At 38.2% G+C, this 18,622-nt stretch overlaps 1 protein-coding gene across 1 annotated transcript in view; it reads right to left on the bottom strand.

Moving 5' to 3' along the window:
* LOC107097822 (usherin-like) overlaps window positions 1–18,622 on the bottom strand; it is a 173,697-nt gene that overhangs the window by 113,407 nt on the left and 41,668 nt on the right. Inside the window, exons 19-23 of the mRNA XM_015395130.1 lie at window positions 6,782–7,452; window positions 6,296–6,465; window positions 5,997–6,163; window positions 5,826–5,914; window positions 540–874 (exon numbers count right to left, since the gene is read on the bottom strand). Of these exons, the coding sequence (XP_015250616.1) occupies window positions 540–874; window positions 5,826–5,914; window positions 5,997–6,163; window positions 6,296–6,465; window positions 6,782–7,452 (1,432 nt within the window). The remainder of the gene's footprint in view (window positions 1–539; window positions 875–5,825; window positions 5,915–5,996; window positions 6,164–6,295; window positions 6,466–6,781; window positions 7,453–18,622) is intronic.

Below are 18,622 nucleotides of genomic sequence, written 5' to 3'. Positions count from 1 at the left end.
TATATATATATACTCTTTCACCTGTATATAGCTAGGTCTTACTCATAGAAAACATTTATTGTGCAGGAATAAGGTCTTAGCTCTGTTACACTGTTAGCCAAGTAATAGACATTTCGTTGTCAAGATTCACCCTGAGTTTTTTGTGCAATGACAATAAAGGAATCTAAGTATAAGTCTGGTTTGTTTGTAGGCACTTAAAGCTAAAAGGGATATATGGTAAAGGGAGGGTATAAATCAGTGTAAGATTTGTTAAAAGAGTGAATTGACCAAACACCCTTGTGAGGAATGAACCTTTCAAGTAAGAATGTTAATTCTATTAATAGCCTAGGTGCTCATTTGTATTTTTATCCATCTAAAAAGAGGATTTTGTTCATCAGCACCAAAACCTCATGGCAAAGGAACAGTTTCTTTCCAGCTGAATCTACTAGTGTGAATCTGAAATGCTTGTAGAAATTGTCTATAAATCTATGAGCAAGAATTTATAATAAGACTATATAGGTAGTAAAAACAAAAAGAAAATTTACCCTTACTATTTTTACCTGATGTTGGGTCCATTAGGCCGATTTGGTGTTTGCCAGGAAACGGCCAGAAAAGATTCACTGACTGGCACTACTGTTAGAGGTGAAAGGTCTTCAGGTCTTGTTGGTAAAGTGGAACCAGGAGTTGGAGGACTTTCTGTACATCCACCTACATATCCTCCACCTTTTGAACATGCCAGCACAGTCACACTGTAATTTGTGTATGGAACAAGGTCTATTATCGTGACATTGAGCTCCGTGGAATTTATGGTGTCATGAAAGATTCGCGGTTCAGGGAGACGGATTTCATATCCATGAATCTCTCCATTAGGAATCAAAGGTGGTGACCATGTGACCTGAAAAGAGAGTGAGGAATCAATGTTTATTTTTTAAAATACAGACGGGTGAAATACTTTGACAAGATAGAAAATATCATTAAATCTTTTCTACCGTGCCTTTCAAACTTGTAAATTAAAAAATTTTGGCAATTACCACAATAAAATATATCTATTTTTGTAGATCTTTTAATACCTTTCCTAATAGTAAAGTTGAACAAAATAGTAAATAAAAAAAACAAATGTTTGAAAGCTGTTGTATCAGTTTGTATTTACAGTAGCACTCCATTCTTTTTGGGACCTCCTTTCCTTAAACCTACAGCTGCAGGCCTTGAGAAATCTCTTCAGCCATGAGCATGTCAAAACTAAAATTGTTGCCCATGTTTTTGCAAAATAGCATAATCTCTGTCTGATCTGAGAGTATCTTTAAACAACAGTATCTATATCTCCATTGTATTTAGGCCTGGACTTTGACTGGGTCATTTTAACAGAAATGGTTGCTCTCGCTGTGTATTTACGATAATCCTGCATGAATGTGAAACTTCACCTCTGTCTCATATAGTACTTTTAACTCTCTAACAGGTTTAATCCTATGAGGATTTTGCTGTAGCAAGACTTTAAATAATTTCTGACGGGCTTCAGACTCTTCCAAAACTTAAACTTTAAAGAAGAACCTCTACAGCATCATACTACCACCTTTGGCAAACCATATGGATGGTGTCATCAGGGGACTTTTCTTTATTACATTTACATGAAAAACAGTGTTTGTCTGAGAAAAAGTTTAATTTTGGTCTTGTCTGAACAGAGCACTTGAATGTATTGTGTTGTCACATTACAGTGACACCAGCAAGCCGGAGAAAAATCACTATTAGGCACGGCCTTGTTAGAAAACATAACCTGACTTTCACTTAAGTAGAAGGTTTCCTCCATCACATTTAAAACAGGGAGCACACAAACGGGCACACCGTCTCTCTCACACACGGAGGCCATGCTAAAATGATGAAAGAAGCTCCTAATGGAATTGCAGCATGAAAAACAAAAGCAAGCTGTTGTGATCTTGAATCAGTTCAATCTGCCAGCATTTTAGAGCCATGATAAAGCTAAATGCTAAACACAAATAATAATACAACATACAGATATAAACATGCTGGTTTATACACCTTTATAGAAAACTGCTTCCACAGTTAACATTGGATTATTATATTAACACTCAGAAAAGCAGCAAGAATGTTTTGAAATTCTGCATACTCTGGCATATGTAGACAAAATGAAATTACTTGGTAAACAACTTGTTAGTACATGTACAGGTGATTATGTGGTCAGTGTTGATGAGAAATAGAAGACCAATTAATTATCAGGCAACCTTGATATTTTAACAAGACACCGAGCAGTGATACAGGACACACACACAGACAGATGCATACACAGGAGCAATACCTTCTAACAACGGAAAGACAATCACGCACTCACAGGGGCACAAACACCACAACTGGGCAGGGTCATTTTGAGTTAGGTAGCTCATTTCCCAAAGTGCGTGTTGAGTGTGCTCTGTGGTGGAAGTCATTTACAGATTGAATAGCTTGATGTAATCTGGTGATGGTGAAGACAACAGAGACCCTGACATGGAGCACTGGGGCTAAGGCCAGTGGGCTGTTTAAGAGTGTGTGTTTGTGTGTGATCCTTTGCATGCAGGTAAGACAGTAGAAAACTAAGTCTACACTTTGGTGAAAAATGTGTGTGAGGATTTGTTGGTGTGTGTATAGTTTTATCAGACAAGAAACATACTTTGTAATTTCCAATAGGTAGGGACAAATAACAATTTTCCATTCTTACATTCAAATTTGTGTATTTTCCAACATATTTGGAAATATTAATACATATATCTGAAATAAAAGATAACCTTAACATATTGGTAACATTTATACTCAGTTTAAAATAATACAAAAAAAAGCAAAAACCAAATACAATATCTTTTAAAGCTTTCAGGTAAATTTCCAGAAGCTTTACAGTAAAATGGTTTCTCGTGAGGAATAGGGGGCATCAAAGCAAAAAGAAAACTACTTAATTGACATTCTTTCTTAATAATAGATATTTTTTAGTGAACTTTATTGATCTCACACTGGAGAAATTTACCCCTGCATTTAACCCATCCCCTTGGAGAGCAGTGGGCTGCAATTGCGGGGCGCCCAGGGAGCAATCGGGGGTTAAGTGTCTTGCTCAGACAGCCAGAGTGGGAGTCTGTGGGAGTGGAGCTCAAACTCAGAACCTCAGGATTCAAAGCTCTATGCCCTAATCACTAGGCTGCCAGTTGCCAATACCTTTTCCAGAAAACCCTCAAGATTAAAAATATATTTTGTTTAACATCATAAATGACCCCTCACACCCCCACCATAGACTGTTCTTCCTGCTACCCTCTGGGAAAAGACTTTGAAGCATTCGTTGCAGGTCCAGCAGATTCCACAACAGTTTATTCCCCACTGCCGCTAGACTGCTGAATGTTGTATAAAATGAGGTTATAAAAAAACTAAGGTTTTGGTCACTTTTTAGTGTTGGTGGTGTGTTCACACATTTGGTAGCATGAGACGGACTCCACAACCCACTCAAGTGGCTCAGGTAGTGCATCTCATCCAAGATGGCACATCAATGCAAGCTGTAGTAATAAGTTTTGCTGTGTCTGTCAGTGTAGTGTCCAGAGGCTGGAGGCGCAACCAGGAGACAGCTAAGTACACCAGGAGACGTGGAGGACGCAGTAGGAGAGCAACAACCCAGCAGGACAGCTACCTCCGCCTTTGTGCAAGGAGGAACAGGAGGAGCACTGACAGAACCCTGCAAAGTGACCTCCAGCACGCAAAAACGTTCATGTGTCTGCACAAACGGTTAGGAACCGACTCCATGAGAAAAGATGAGGTCCTGATGTCCAAAGATGGGTCTGTGTTCAAAGCCCAATACTGGGCAAGATGCTTGCCATTTCCCAGAGAACACCAGAATTAGCAAATTGACCAATGATGCTCTGTGCTCCTCAAAGATGAATGCAGGTTCACCCTGAACACATATGACAGACGTGACAGAGTCTGGAGACACCGTGGAGAGAGATCTGCTACCTGCAACATCCTTCACCGTGACTGGTTTAACAGTGGGTCAGTAATGGTGTCGGACAGCATTTCTTTGGAGGGCCACATAGCCCTCCATGTGCTCGCTAGAGGTAGCATGACTGCCATTAGATACTGAGAGGAGATCGTTAGACCCCTTGAGTGGATTGCAATAATAAATAGTGTCAAGCATAATATGCTCGTTATGCCCCAGAGTTAAGATAATTTGAAACCTATGAGTTTAGAGTCAATGTAAAATGCACAAGAACAGAAACATTTTTATCCCTTGACTCAAGATGTTTCTGTGTCTTTTCTGGACATAACATTTAATAATTAAAATTATCAAGCACTTGAGTGAAGTCCTTACAGGTCCCAATAAAGCATGTTTAAATTATAGCTGTTCGACACCAGGCAAAAACTTTTTTGCAAAGATTATTGTCAATGACAAACTGGAAGAATTCTTAAAACGAGGGCAGCAAGACACAGACAATTCATCTATCGTCACAGAGTATTTATAGAGCATCATCTCACATGTTTAACAGTAAAGTATAATCTACCAGCTAAATCAGCTCTGACAGTCTATGGAAAGTTTCCTTTATGCTGGCCCTCACTGTCTATTGTCCCTCATCTTCAGATGTGTCTCGGCTTTCATACTTGAATCCAATGCTCTTAATTACCTCCCCATCATGCTGTAAGATTCTCAGTAGTCCAGCTAATAACCTGCTTATTTACCTTAGGTGTGTTGATCCGAGTTGCATCTAAAATCTGCAGGAAACAGGACTACAAGGGCCAGATCAAGGAAGCCTGGTCTATGTGTTACTGTATGTAAAATTATAGGTTTAGCTTGTGATTAATAATGGTGGCATAACTGCTTGCACTAAACTGGTAGTATTGAAACAAACGGCATATTTTAGGTTTTATTTGTGAAGAAATTTCAATAGTATATATCCATTTCCTGTTTTTTAAAATGTAAGTGCTGTTTTGGTTTTGGTCAATCAGGTATAATCTCAATAAAACACATCGTAACTGTATATTAATAAAAAAAAAAAAAAAAAAAACACTGAAAATTTGTTTTTTTTTTTTTTTAGCGGAGATGGGGAAACTGTATAGATTAGATGCAAGAAAATTATTTAAAATCCTCCAATGTTTGTCAAGGTCAGCTTATAACCAGGAAGCAGCTTCCTGTCTGCCCAATTAGCAACAACCAGGAAGGAACGCTTTTCTTCTGAGACCTGTGACCCTTAAAGCTATGCTGCTGCTGCAATGACAGGGGCGGTTCTGAAATGATGACAGGCATTAGCATTTTTCCGCAGTTAGCATTAGTGTAGGGCTGTGAGTGCAAGTGTGTGTGCCTCTCTTTGTGTGTGGATGCATGCAATTTTGTTTCAGTAGCTTTCAGAGATAGCCTTGATGAGAGATTAGCCACTGGTGGAAATCCACTCCAGTCACTCTTTCAAAATGGCCGACAGGAAGGAAGCTGCAACAGACAGGGTCACAGCCCCTCCCATTTCTGAAGGGGACCTTGAGTTGAATGCTCCTCTCCCTCATTAAATCCGAAAAGGAAAGACAGAAGAATCTGTTTGACATTGCTTTGTCTTTTTCTCTCAGTCAAACGCGGAGTGACTGAAGGAGATTCTCGATGAAGCTGCACTTTATTATTTCTTTTGTTTTGAAGAAATATAAACACTCAGTCAGTCACAATAGGATCACTAAGTAATTTGGATACTACAAAAATTTTTGTGAGCTTAAAACTGATCTGTATCAGCCTTTATGCCAAGTTCACATATTGCTACAGTCCAATTAGTAAGCATGTTGATAACTACCATTATCATCAAGTACTTGGCAGAAAAAGAAAGAAAATAAGTAGAGGAAAAAAAACTCACTTGAAGCGAGTCGGATCCAATAACTTTTACTCTTGGGGGATTCAATCCAGCTGGCCGAGAAGGTCTGGTGGTGACACTGGCCCAGGGCCCTGCATGTATAAAAATGCATAGTTTAAAATGCATTTTCTTTTATAAATGAGTTGTAAACGTGAATTTTTATTCCTGTATTACCAGAAGCCTTTCCAGCCTCATTATGGAGCACAAGCCGATAGTGGTAGCCTGTCCAAGGACTGAGAGCTGAGGAGGAGTCCAGGAACGAAAGAGGGGGAGGAAAGGGTGGAAGATGGCCTACTGTGGAGACTTGTTGGGTTCCAGCAACTCTTCGCTCGATCACCCAACTACAGCAAAAAATGGGTTACCAGACACACATTAACAAAGAATAATTCAATCGATCAAATGTGCAAGAGGGACTGAAGAGTGTGTCATCAGTGTCATCAAGTACTTGGCAAAAGAAAGCACTTGTTCCTCACCGTTCTAGTGGTCCATTGCTTTTTTCTGGTGCACCCCAGGATAAGAGAACAGATGTCGGTGTTTCGGAGTAAAGGTAAGGTGCAGGCACCCCTTCAGGTGGAGCTGGTAGAGTCTGGAAATACTGAGATGTCTCTGACACTGAGCAACCGACCCTTGTGCACGCTCTCACCTGAATAACAGTAGGGGAACTTACTAGGAGAACTTTACTTTTTTATTGCTATTAGAAACCAGTCAGTAAATAATTCTCAACAATAGTTACAGTTTACTTCAACTGAGAAACATTAAGAGTCAAAGATCTATAACATTAAACATACATGATTAGGTATCAAAAATATATATTTTAAACTTTATTTATGAGGAAAGGTACGGAATGGGAAATTAGGAAAAAAAAAACATTTGTTTGTCAACTAACTCACATCCATATTCCTAACCTCGTACAGATTAATGCTGTAATCTATTTAAATGCTAAATTCACATTGGCCTACCTGGAGGTGAAATGTTTGGTAGGGAAGTAGATTGAGGAAAGTGTAACTGGTGGTATTTCCAGGAACAGTGACAGAGAGTGGAGTGGATCCAGAATTAGTAGCAGAAAAGGGGGAGACGGGACTGGTAGATGGTGTAATAAAATGATTGGGACCCAAGCTACTTTCAGGATAATATGGGACTGATGGTGAGATGTCTGGATTTAAACTGCTGCTGTTAGGCTCAGCTGTTTTGAATAAGATCATATTTTTGTCATGACCTTTAGTATTTTCACTAGATGTCTCCGTCTGCGTCTTTTCAACAACACTAGGAATCATGGTGGAGAAGTGGTTGATGTGTGCATTTTCTTGAATTATGCTCAATTTGTTATCATAATCTACAGAAGCCACAGAGTCCTCAGGTCTGCCAGGATTTGATGATGTCAATAAGTTAGAATCTGAATTGAGTACTGCATCAGTGGTGGAAGTCAGGCTTGGTTCTGATGATAAATCTGAGTTGTAGGACGAGCTGGTGACTAAATTAGGGTTATAATCTAGAGAAGTGATGGAGTCTGAGTAAAGATAAAGGGTGTAATTTGTAATGATTCCATTTCTTTGAGCTGGAGGATCCCAAGTAACTAATACAGTCCGAGGATGAAGTCCCATAACAGTTGGTGTGTCTATTTGTCCTGGATCTGCAGAAAAACAAAAAAAAAAAATCATAAATGAGAAGATAAGAAAAACATGACATTATGAAAAATACAAGTTACAACAATAAGTATATAAGAGTGAAATAACAAAAAACATCAAAAAGGACAACGAGCTGTTTTCTAATCCTTATTTAAAGAGATTATTATGAAAATTCACTTTTTCCACTTTCTTCCACTAAGAACATGTTGCACTAAGATATTTTTTTAATGATAATAAATACAAATACAGAAAAAAACGAATAAACAAAAGACATACAAATACACTTTGAGAAATACACTTTGAGAAAATATACCAAAAATATACAAAAAGTTGATTTGATCAGCAATTCAGAAAGAAGACAACTTAGATTATTCTAAAGAACCTTAAGGTCTGGGAAAGGTAGTGATAAATTACTAAGAGTTAGCAAGTCCATGTTTTTGATTTGGCTCCAAACGGATGACGAAAAAAGAGAGCATTTTTGCTATGGGCCTCATGGTGAATGTCAGAAAGCCCAGACTAAATGCATTATAAAGTGATATTATGGTATTTTAGAATAAGTAAAATAAAACTCGGCTAAATCTTATACTGATCTCTGCTCATTTTGAAAAATATTATACGTTTTGGTTCTGCACTTACTATATTTATCATAAAAGTCTGAGTATAAGACACTGAGAAAAGCTGGTAAATTTGGCTGTCTGCTGATACAGCCAGCAATTGTGTGCATAGTGTTGCTTTAATTTTCACTATGACTGTTATTTTTTTATCAGAGAAAATAAATAAAATCCTAATAGGATAATTTGTCATTCGTATTTTCAAGGGGAAAAAAAAATATAGGAGTCATTTTAAGCCACCTGACCAGTAATAATAATAAATGTTATTGAACTAATTGAATGAATCTCCCACTGGAGAAATTCACCTCTGCATTTAACCCATTCCCTCTGGGAGCAGTGGGCTGCTACTGTGTTGTGTTTGGGGAGCAGTGTGGGGTTAAGGGTCTTGCTCAGGGACCCAGAGTGGCAGTTTGTGGGAGTGAGGCCTGAACTCAGAACCTCCGGCACCCAAGTGCAATGCTCTAACCATTAGGCCACCAATCCCCCAGAAGCTGGAAAGAACATGTGCTCTAATTCAGCAAGAGAAAACTGGTCACTCTGAAGATATTTAAACCAGGAATACTATGGCAAAAAATTTATAAGCATATGAGAGTTCTTAAATCTTTTAAGTTAGAAAGCAAATAATCTTTTTAGAAAGAGGCAGAAAAGCTCACCGGCAAAAGCCGTATGGCATTGCAAGGGTAAAAAATTAACACAAGATCAGGCAGAAGGAAAATCGCTTCATAGAAGCCTGTTTGAAAGTAATCCCAACCTCGTCCTCCCCCGGCATTTACATCCCACTGTACTACTTTATAATGGACATACATAGAGACACACTATTCCTAACTCACGCATTAACTCACATACGCACACCCACAGAGAGGCAGTATAGCAGTAATGGTGCTGTGTGAAGGGCAGGCAGATCAAGGTGACTGAGCGGACTGAGGGAGCGTGCTGTGCTGCTAAGTGCTACTGCTAACCGCTAACGGCTTTCCCAGATGGTGATATGTATGTGTGTTTATGAGGGACAGGCAGAAAGGAAAAGTGAAATAAGATTAGCAGTTGCATGAGAGCATAAATTCATGCGATATTAGGCATACATGCACGTCTATGCACATGCAACTAAACAACTTAAAAGTAAACGATGTGCAATTTTGCCTCATTATCAACTAATTCATGTGCCTGACTAAACAGACTGAGATGGGAACTGATGCTTTGTAAATGAAGTTCCTCTTATGCTAAAAGATTATTAATATATTTTATTTCTGTTTTCATTCCCTATGTGGAATTTAAGAAGTTTTTATTAAGTAATTTGATGCAGCAGTACAAATAAACAAAAACCATTTTAACGTACAAGAAAATGACATTAAAACAACAATATTTAATGTTTAATATAGGGATGCAGCTACTAATGTTCTGTTATTAAGTTTACTTTCTTTTAAAGAAATATATTATATGTAAAAAAAAAAAAGCAAAAACTCAACGACTTAAGCTGATTTTAAGAACAGAGGTTTGTTGTACTCTAATGTTCTGTTACCTCTTGGTCAGGTCAACCTTGGAAATTATATTTTATCTCAAGCAGCATCCTAATAAAATAAAGGCTAAATAAGATATAAATAACTAATAGAAATATATACAAAATAAAAGGCATTAGTGCAGCATTCTGTTTGTGTCTGAAGTAGCAATTTCTGACCATAGTTCTACTAAAACTCCACCAACGTCAGAGCAATAAATAAAAAAGCTGGAGCAACAGAAGCATAATCGACTTCCACATTCAAGATGGTTTTCCCAATTTTTCTGTTTAAAGCAGTTCTATTACTCAAGTAGTTTTTAGAGTCCACATGTTGAAAACTGAAACGCTATCACTTTGGAAATTACTTTGCAGTTCTAGGTTCCAAGGCAAATGGAATGCAGTGTGGAATTTCAGCAGCAAAAAACACCGGGAGTTGTCTGTCACTTGATGTGCTCTGCCTTATCTCATTTAATGTAAAGCATGACATAGCTTCTCCTAAGGTACATTCAGACCAAAGGTAAATGCGGCGACTGTATCAAGTAAATTCAATGTTATCCACGTGTTAATGTGTCCGAGAGTGAAGAAGTATTCCAGGCAGAGCGGTTGACGATCAGATGAAGAAAAATTTAGTAGCAGTTGAACAATCTGAATCTCTCCATTAGATCACATCACAGATGAGGTTGTGATGTAGGGTTAAGGAGCACACAGTGGAGACAAACCTTTGTTCTGTCAAAAACTCCACAGAGCCCCCCCTGCAAAGACACAGCAGCTGATACTGGGTCCTTGATAGACGGATTTACCACTGGAAGCCATCATTTAGCTGCAGTTCCTAAAGTAGATGGTAGTGCTGGCTGAACCAGGAGTGGATCAAGTGATCTGCTGACTCGCTCTGTAAAATCAAGGTCTGTTGAACAGACAAGAGGATGTAGCAAGAGTAAGCATACTCCTCTATTTGATAGCGAGCTGAGGAGAAGTTTACCACACTGTCCGGGCAAATTGCTAATGTTTATGGGTGGAATGTCACGACCAATGCCAGGTGGACCACATGAAAAATGTCTGCATTTGCTTTTGGTGTTAATACAACCTTAAACCATAATATTGCACTATTTGTAGATATGGGCTGTTTATGGAAGATTTTCTTTAGGGGTTAGTGCCTCTTTTTGCTGTGTGTCCATTATACATTATTGGGGAGTTGGGAGACACAGGGTTTACACTGCAGCAAATGATTCATGCTAAGATGTTTGAGTACTGAGGATATGCTGTTATGGAAAGCATACGCTGCTGGTCACAAGTTTTTATTTGATCCTACATTTTCAACATTTTCTTTTTTGTAATTTAGTTTTTATTCCTTTGGCTGGATGCTTAAAGGAGAATTCCGGTTTTTAACACTTTTAGCCCATTTTCTGTAGTGTCCAGGATGAAATCGAATGATCGACACCAAAATTTTGACAATTGGTCCTGTCTCTGCTTTTTGGCTCATGCAGAATCCCCCCCTGGCTGCTTCAGAATGGCTTCCATAGTGCATGTCTGATAATGTCCTTAAAACAACCTTAAACATTCTTTTTTTTAAAATATGCTACTCACCGGGTCGTCAGCGCTGTTCAATGACATTCCAAAAAAAGTTTCGTAAAGAAAAAACGTTCCTGTGGTGTTTTATTTAGCATTTTGTAAATCCCATTGAGTTCTGTTGGAATAGTCAATATTCCGCTGCCACTGGAAACGGAAATGGGGCCTGTTTACACAGTTGTAGTCTTTTCGCTTCACTCTGTGTACTCCGACGTCGAGAATCAAGAATCCACCTTTCGTATTCCATTTTCAGAGTTTTTTAAAGTGTTTAACAGAGACGTTAGCACCTCGACGTCGGAGTACACAGAGTGAAGCGAAAAGACTACAACTGTGTAAACAGGCCCCATTTCCGTTTCCGGTGGCAGCGGAATATTGACTATTCCAACAGAACTCAATGGGATTTACAAAATGCTAAATAAAACACTACAGGAACGTTTTTTCTTTACGAAACTTTTTTTGGAACGTCATTGAACAGCGCTGACGACCCGGTGAGTAGCATATTTTAAAAAAAGAACGTTTAAGGTTGTTTTAAGGACATTATCGGACATGCACAATGGAAGCCATTCTGAAGCAGCCAGGGGGGGATTCTGCATGAGCCAAAAAGCAGAGACAGGACCAATTGTCAAAATTTTGGTGTCGATCATTCGATTTCATCCTGGACACTACAGAAAATGGGCTAAAAGTGTTAAAAACCGGAATTCTCCTTTAACAATACAAAGGAAAACAGCCAATAAAAGAACTAAAGACATTCTTCGATAGGTTCAGTTCAGGAATAAGCTTAGCATCATTCTCACTTGCAGACAGTCATATAAACATCCCGCCCTCCTTTGACCGAAAGCTTCTTTGTCACATATTGAATGTTTCCCCTTCCACCTCTGATATGGACCCTCCTGCTTCTATGCATCTGTTCCCTGTGTTTGATAACAATTATATAACAGTATGAAATAATAATCTCAATATTAAGAGAATTTAATGAATGCTCGAGGTAGAAAATCTGCTTTGAAGAATTTTATTTATCGAGTTACTCAAACCATATAATCAATAATTATTTAATCTCTATTGTCTTAATCTCTGGACATTGTCAATAACAATAATAATACATTTTATTAGAAGCATCTTTAAAAAACACCCAAGAGCATTGCACAATAAACGTAATAAACGATGCAGTCTTGAAAATATGTGTTTTTAACCTTGATTTTGAACAGAGGTAAAGTATCAGCATTGCAAAATATCAGGGAGTGAATTCCAGAGTTTGGGAGACGAGGAAGGAGCAGGAGAAACCTCTAATGATGAGGTGGGTAGGAGGCTGTATAAGGTGGACGGAAGAAAAAGATCTAAGAATTCAGGAGGGGTAGCAAGAAGATCTAAGAGGTATGAGGGAGAAAGATTATGGATAACCTTGAATGTAAACAGGAGGATTTTTAACTGAATTCTGAAATTGATAGTGAGCCAGTGAAGCTCCTCTAAGACTGAGGTGATGTGATGAAATAAGGGTTTTTTTGGTAATTAATTGAGCTGCTAAATTCTCAACCAATTCAAGCACACAGTATGAGGGGATTTCTGAGAGGAGAGCTGTGGTAATAAAGCAGGAGGTGAGGAAGCAATGGACAAGAACAGAAGCACAGTGCAGGGAAAGAGGAGCAAAGATGAGATGTTTCGTAGATGAAAAGATGCAGAATGAGTAATGTTAGTGATGTGGGAGTTGAAAGAGAGCGCTATCAAGGATGACACCCAGTATCCTGACCTCAGAAGGAGAAAGGTGAAAATGTAGAATGAGAGAGAGAAACTGTCAGTTTGTATAAAACTGCATAGGTTCCTACCAGGAGGATCTTTGTTTTGTGGCAATGTAGCTTAAGGAAGTTAGAGGTGAAATAGGGTGCAATTATAGCAAGGCAGAAGGTAAGGGAGTTGAGGGAGGGTGTTTATCTAGAATTTGGCCTACCAGATAAACAGAGCTGGGTGTCATCCACCTAACAATGAAAATTAATATTACATTTCCGAAAGATGTTACCAAGGGGCAGAAGCTGGATGATGAGTAGGGGCCCAAGGACAGAGCCCTATGGCACACTGGTTGTGTCAGGGGATGGACCAAAGCTGAAGGACCTAATTTGGATGGACTGAATGTGGCAAGAAAGGCAAGAATGTAAACAGTGGAGAAGGATGTGAGTAACATAAAGTAACTACAGTCTGCTGAGAAGGATGGAGTGATGAATTGTACGTATCGAAGGCCGCACTTAGGCCTAAAAGGATACGATTGGAAAGAAGACCTGAGACAGCTGTCATCATAAGATTGTTTGTGATTTTTAAGATTTCAGCTTTAGTGCTGTGACAGCACGGAAACCAGACTGGAATTGTTTATAAAAATCAGTATTAGTTATAAATGGGTGACTTTTTTAAAGTATGTTGGAAATAAAAGGCAAGTTAGAAATGGGCTGCTGGAGGTTATTGTAGATGTCAGGATCTGATCCAGGTTTCTTCAGTATAGGAGTGAAACATTATTTTAAAAAGGGAAAGATCAATTAAACAGGCAAGAAAGGGGTGAATATTAACAGGCATGGTTGGGAGTAAATGCTGGGATTTGAGCAGGGTTGTTATGATTCTGTCAAGAAGGCAAATAGAGGACTTGGATCTAAAGATTAAGTCAGAAATGTAAGGCTACGTTCACACTGCAGGCCTTGATGCTCAATTCCTATTTTTTTGTGAAATCCGATTTTTTTTTAACGTTGCTGTTCATATTTCCAAATATATGCGACTTATATGTGATCTCCTGTGTGAACTGCAGTCATACAACGCAAGTGTCCCGCATGCGCAGTAGAGGACACAGTGAAGTCACAGGCCAGCGTGCTCTGTGTTTAAGGAAGTAAACATGGATGGTAGTGCCGGTGCGCATCTAGCGGTCTTTTCCAACCATAGAAACTCAATCTTTTCAATATGGCTAAACATAAATACTGCTCTCCGCCTCATCATCTACCATCGTTATAATTTTTCTTGCAGCTTCTACGTACCAAGACGCAGAATGGTGACCTTTGTCGGGTATTAATGACGTCGGATGAATCCAACCTGGCTATTCACACACAGGTCACATTTGAAAAGATCGGATTTGTATCCGAATCAGGACCACATAGCCAAGTGGCCTTGATCGGACTGGAAAAAATCGGATCTGTGTTTTTCAGATTGTCATGAAAAGATCAGATCCAGGTCGCATATGGGCCAAAAAAATCGGATTTGGGTCACTTCAGGCTGCAGTGTGAGCATAGCCTTGTAAACTGAAAACTGGAGAACAAGTGAGAGAGGGGAGGGATCGCAAAAGAAAATACAGATAAAGAGTTAGGGGACAGACAATAGTGAATGCAGTGACTTTTCTTATTTTCTTATTCTTAAATCTGTATATCTGTATTAAATAATTAATTTACACCCGTCTGTAGACAGGAGGGGGGGGGTTACATCTTATCTTACCGCTTCTCCCATTTACTCCTTTTTCTTTCTCCCATTTTACTTTGTGTCAAGTCTTTTTTTTTCTTCCTCTCTGGTCTCCATACTACATAAACAATGCAGGAAGCTGACCTTTTAGGTTAACAGGTTTTTATGCTAGCTCTACTCAGCACTCACACTGATTCAATTACCACCAAAGGTCCACTGAACTCAAAGAATAACCAAGTAGCCCACCTCTCCGTCTGCCTCCATGTCCATGTCAGAGTTTTTCCTTGCATGCTTGCATATTATTTTAGACAGTCAGGTTGCTGCTTGTACAATGAATGTTGAACCAGACAATGCATTGATTTAACACTTTTTTTGTGGGATGGTCTGATTAGGATTCTTCAAAGAAATGCAATGAACGGAGGACACAAACAGAAAATGCAAAACAATCTAAAAACAAAATTGCTTTAAGTCACCTTGATCCGGTTTTCATCCACGGCTAAAAAAAAAAAACCTGCTGTAGCACCTATTCTTTCACTGTTCCCTTCCTCTCTCTCCTGCCTCCTCACATCTCCATTCTTTCTAAGTGTTGAGTGTTATTTAGGCTTTACTGACGCGTGTAAAATTCTGCAATTTGAAGGGCTGTTAAGTTTTTCAATTGAAATTTTCATTTAAGATGCACTTGATGCTTTTTTGGAAAGGGGGGCTGAAAGAGGTGGATTGGAGGGTGGGTATGCTTTACTGATTTCTGAATAGAAGTAAGTTTTGGACTGCATTATCTATATATAATTTTTGTTACTTATGTCATCCTCTCCTTCCCACCTCCTCTGTTTTTCCATCCCTCATTCTGTATTTTCAGGAAATGTCCAGCATATCCCAATACTGTTTGAATTTCTCTTTGGATTTTTTGCAGTTTTTCCATGTCCTTCTATCCTCATACCTCCATCTGTACCTCCCACCTTTACTCCTCCCCTCTCTAGTAAAAAAAAAAAAAAACAGGAAAAAAAAAAACAGTAGCAGAAGGCTAAAACAGGATTGCTGGGCCGCCAAGCTTTAAATCACATTTATAAGGATTTGGTTAGCATAGTAATAACACAATCAACTGACAAGAGCTTGGAGAGGGGGAGGAGGCAAGTGAGAATGTGTGTGTGTAGATGTGTATTTGTGGGTGTAGCTTCTTATTCATCCTTGCGCATACATTCTACATGTGTGAATTTAACAACCACGTACGTTTACCCGGTATATATGTGTGTTTCCGTGTGAGGGAAAAGAAGAGCATTATTTTTTGCCGTGCACAGGGTCACAAGTAAGTGTGTGCAGTTGCGGGCATGTGTTTTGTGTGTGAGGGGTTGACTGGGCTTTTGAAGGTGATTCGAGGCTCCTAGAAGTCATAATGAGAACAAATGCTGAGCTTTACTGTTATCAAGATACTTACCACAAGGTGTCAAATCGTGACAAGTAATACGGGAGGAATTTACATTGCATTTCATATCTTTACTTTGCTGCAGATTATTTAAAGTCATTCCAGCTTTAGGATTCTCTGAAGAGCCGGTCAGACACAGAATATAGTATGACCAAGGTCATAAGCTAGCCCATCCTGAGTATATGAGATACGCACAAGCCTATAAGTAACTACAACTACCATAATAGATTTAAAACGTCAATTAATCCATCATTTAATGTTGTTTGCAGGCGATAACAATTCTGAATGTTCTAACTAATTCCATATAAGTACTTTCAAACCTAAATAGAGTGTAGAATGAAGGAACAAAATAACACTTGGCTTTAAAAACTAAAAGATTGAAGTGTGTAAACACTTACTACATTGCTCATAAAAAAGGAACCTTTATTATTAAAAGTATATTATCAAGTAAGTTAAACTTCTGTAATATGGATCTAGTTAATTACTTTTAGAACGTGTTAGAAAAGTTGGCATTTTACTCCCAATAAAACATTGTCAAGAACGTTGTCATTCCTTAACCCATCAGCAGGAACAATATCTGTCTCCTTTGTGCAAGGTTGGGGCTATTCCTGACATTTATGTAGGAACAAAATATATTCAAAAAAATATACAGTACATGTGAATTAATAAATGTACCATTAAATAAATAGATGTAACATTTATTTATTTAATACGTGATTCAAATATTAAATATACCAATAAAATGTAAAATACAGAATTAAATGCCCCATTAAATAACCAAAATACATTTAAAATGATTAATCAAACAAATAGTTGTCATTTTCAAAATAGTTAAAATGTAACATGACTGTTATGATATATATATATATATATATATATATATATATATATATATATATATATATATATATATATATATATATATCTCATTAACTTTGTTGTATTATCTTTTGGGCCATATGCTGAAATGTTTGGGTACTCCTGCACTAATGCGCTCATTGCTTACCATCAATGCTCTATTGAAATTCAGAATTCAGAAATTCTTTGGTGTTATAACCTTGTTCTTATTAAGGATGAGGGAAGGTTCACCCAGAGTCCATGTGATGCATGTAAAAGGATCTCAAAAAAGCAGCAGTGGTCTATTACTGTTTAGGGTTCTTAAGGCAATGCATATAGATGGGGAGCAAACATTTCAGAACAGAACAGGAAAAAAAATATCATTAAGGAAGAAAATGTAGGAGGAAAAGGAAATGTACTCAGAAAATAATGGTTTTATCCGTGCCTTAGATGAAGGAAAAACACGTCTGACTGTTTTAAATAGAGTGAAGTCCAGATCTAACAAATGATTAAGTCATTATTGTCTATTTTCAATTCAATTCAGTTTATTTATATAGCGCCGATTCACAACACATGTCATCTAAAGGCACTTTACACAGACAATTACACCAGATTGATACAAAGTTTTCTGTCTAAGGAAAACCAGTTGATTGCATTGACTCATTGAGTCTTCACCAATCCCTCACACCAAGCATACTTGTAGCAATAGTGGAAAGGAAAAAGTCCCTTTTAACAGGAAGACATTTCCAGCAGAGCCAGGTTCATTGTGAGCTCACAACGAGGAATATGTACAGTACTACTCATAAAAACAGATTAACCAAGTACTGGTTTTCTTTAAGCTAGTCTTGGCAGAAGGAAAAAGCAAGGAATAAAATAAAATCAAATGATGCATTTCAAAAAAAGAAAAAGAAAGATATAAAGACATATCTCATGCTAGTATTGATATAGCAGGAACTTGCACAAGAAAAAAGTCAAATACTATGCAGGCAAGCCTTGTTTTCTGTTGCTGAAGTGAACTTGGCTCTTTTTTGGTATGTAAGGTGTAAGTCTTACAATTTGTTTTGTTGCCTTGCTGCAACTTTAGGCTTACATGTAGTTAGCTGTCCTGTTTAAGGGGATCTCAAACTGCCATAAAGCAGCGCTCTGGGCTACATGACTCATTCAGTAAAATATCTAAACACTTGATAGGTGAGGTTTTGAGAAGGGCAGCCCACATGGATTGTCAATATGTGTTAAATGCTGTATATTGAGCTGACAAATAATTTGACATATCTTAAATTAAGTTAATAATTGAGTCAAAAGTCACACAGTGTTACTTCAAATATAGGAGTGTGTGCGCAACCGTCTGTGCTGCAGCATTCGAAAGTGTGACTGAAAGTTGAAACGGAGACGACCAGTCAGCTACCTTTGTCACTGATGATGCAATTATATAATGAAAAGGACGCTGCATGGCCGACAAGATTAAACAGCTGAACTTTGACCCGCCACACTGGCAATGTGCTAAGGTAGTCTCCCTAAAGGAATTTGCTCCTCCCTGTAATCATAGTGCAGCTTCAGCAGAGAGAGCAGAACCTTTTTTTATACTTTCTTCTCCTACTTGACATCCTAACAGCCTTGTTTCCTACACATTTTGGATAGAATGTAAAGCACTTTAATGTGGATCTGCCAAACTTCTGAGTAATTTTAAGTGTAACTTAATCCGTCGTTTATCTGACTTCATTTGAAATCTGTTCCATATGATGAATCCCACTAAATGAACGACTGGGAATTAAATTTGATGTGTTCAAATACGGCGGCGGCGTCCTCCGTCAGAAAGTTATACACCCCCC

This window comes from Cyprinodon variegatus, unplaced genomic scaffold (assembly GCF_000732505.1).
Source record: "Cyprinodon variegatus isolate N-32 unplaced genomic scaffold, C_variegatus-1.0 Scaffold726, whole genome shotgun sequence".
NCBI lineage: Eukaryota > Metazoa > Chordata > Actinopteri > Cyprinodontiformes > Cyprinodontidae > Cyprinodon > Cyprinodon variegatus.
This window is presented reverse-complemented; position numbering and strand designations above follow the sequence as displayed.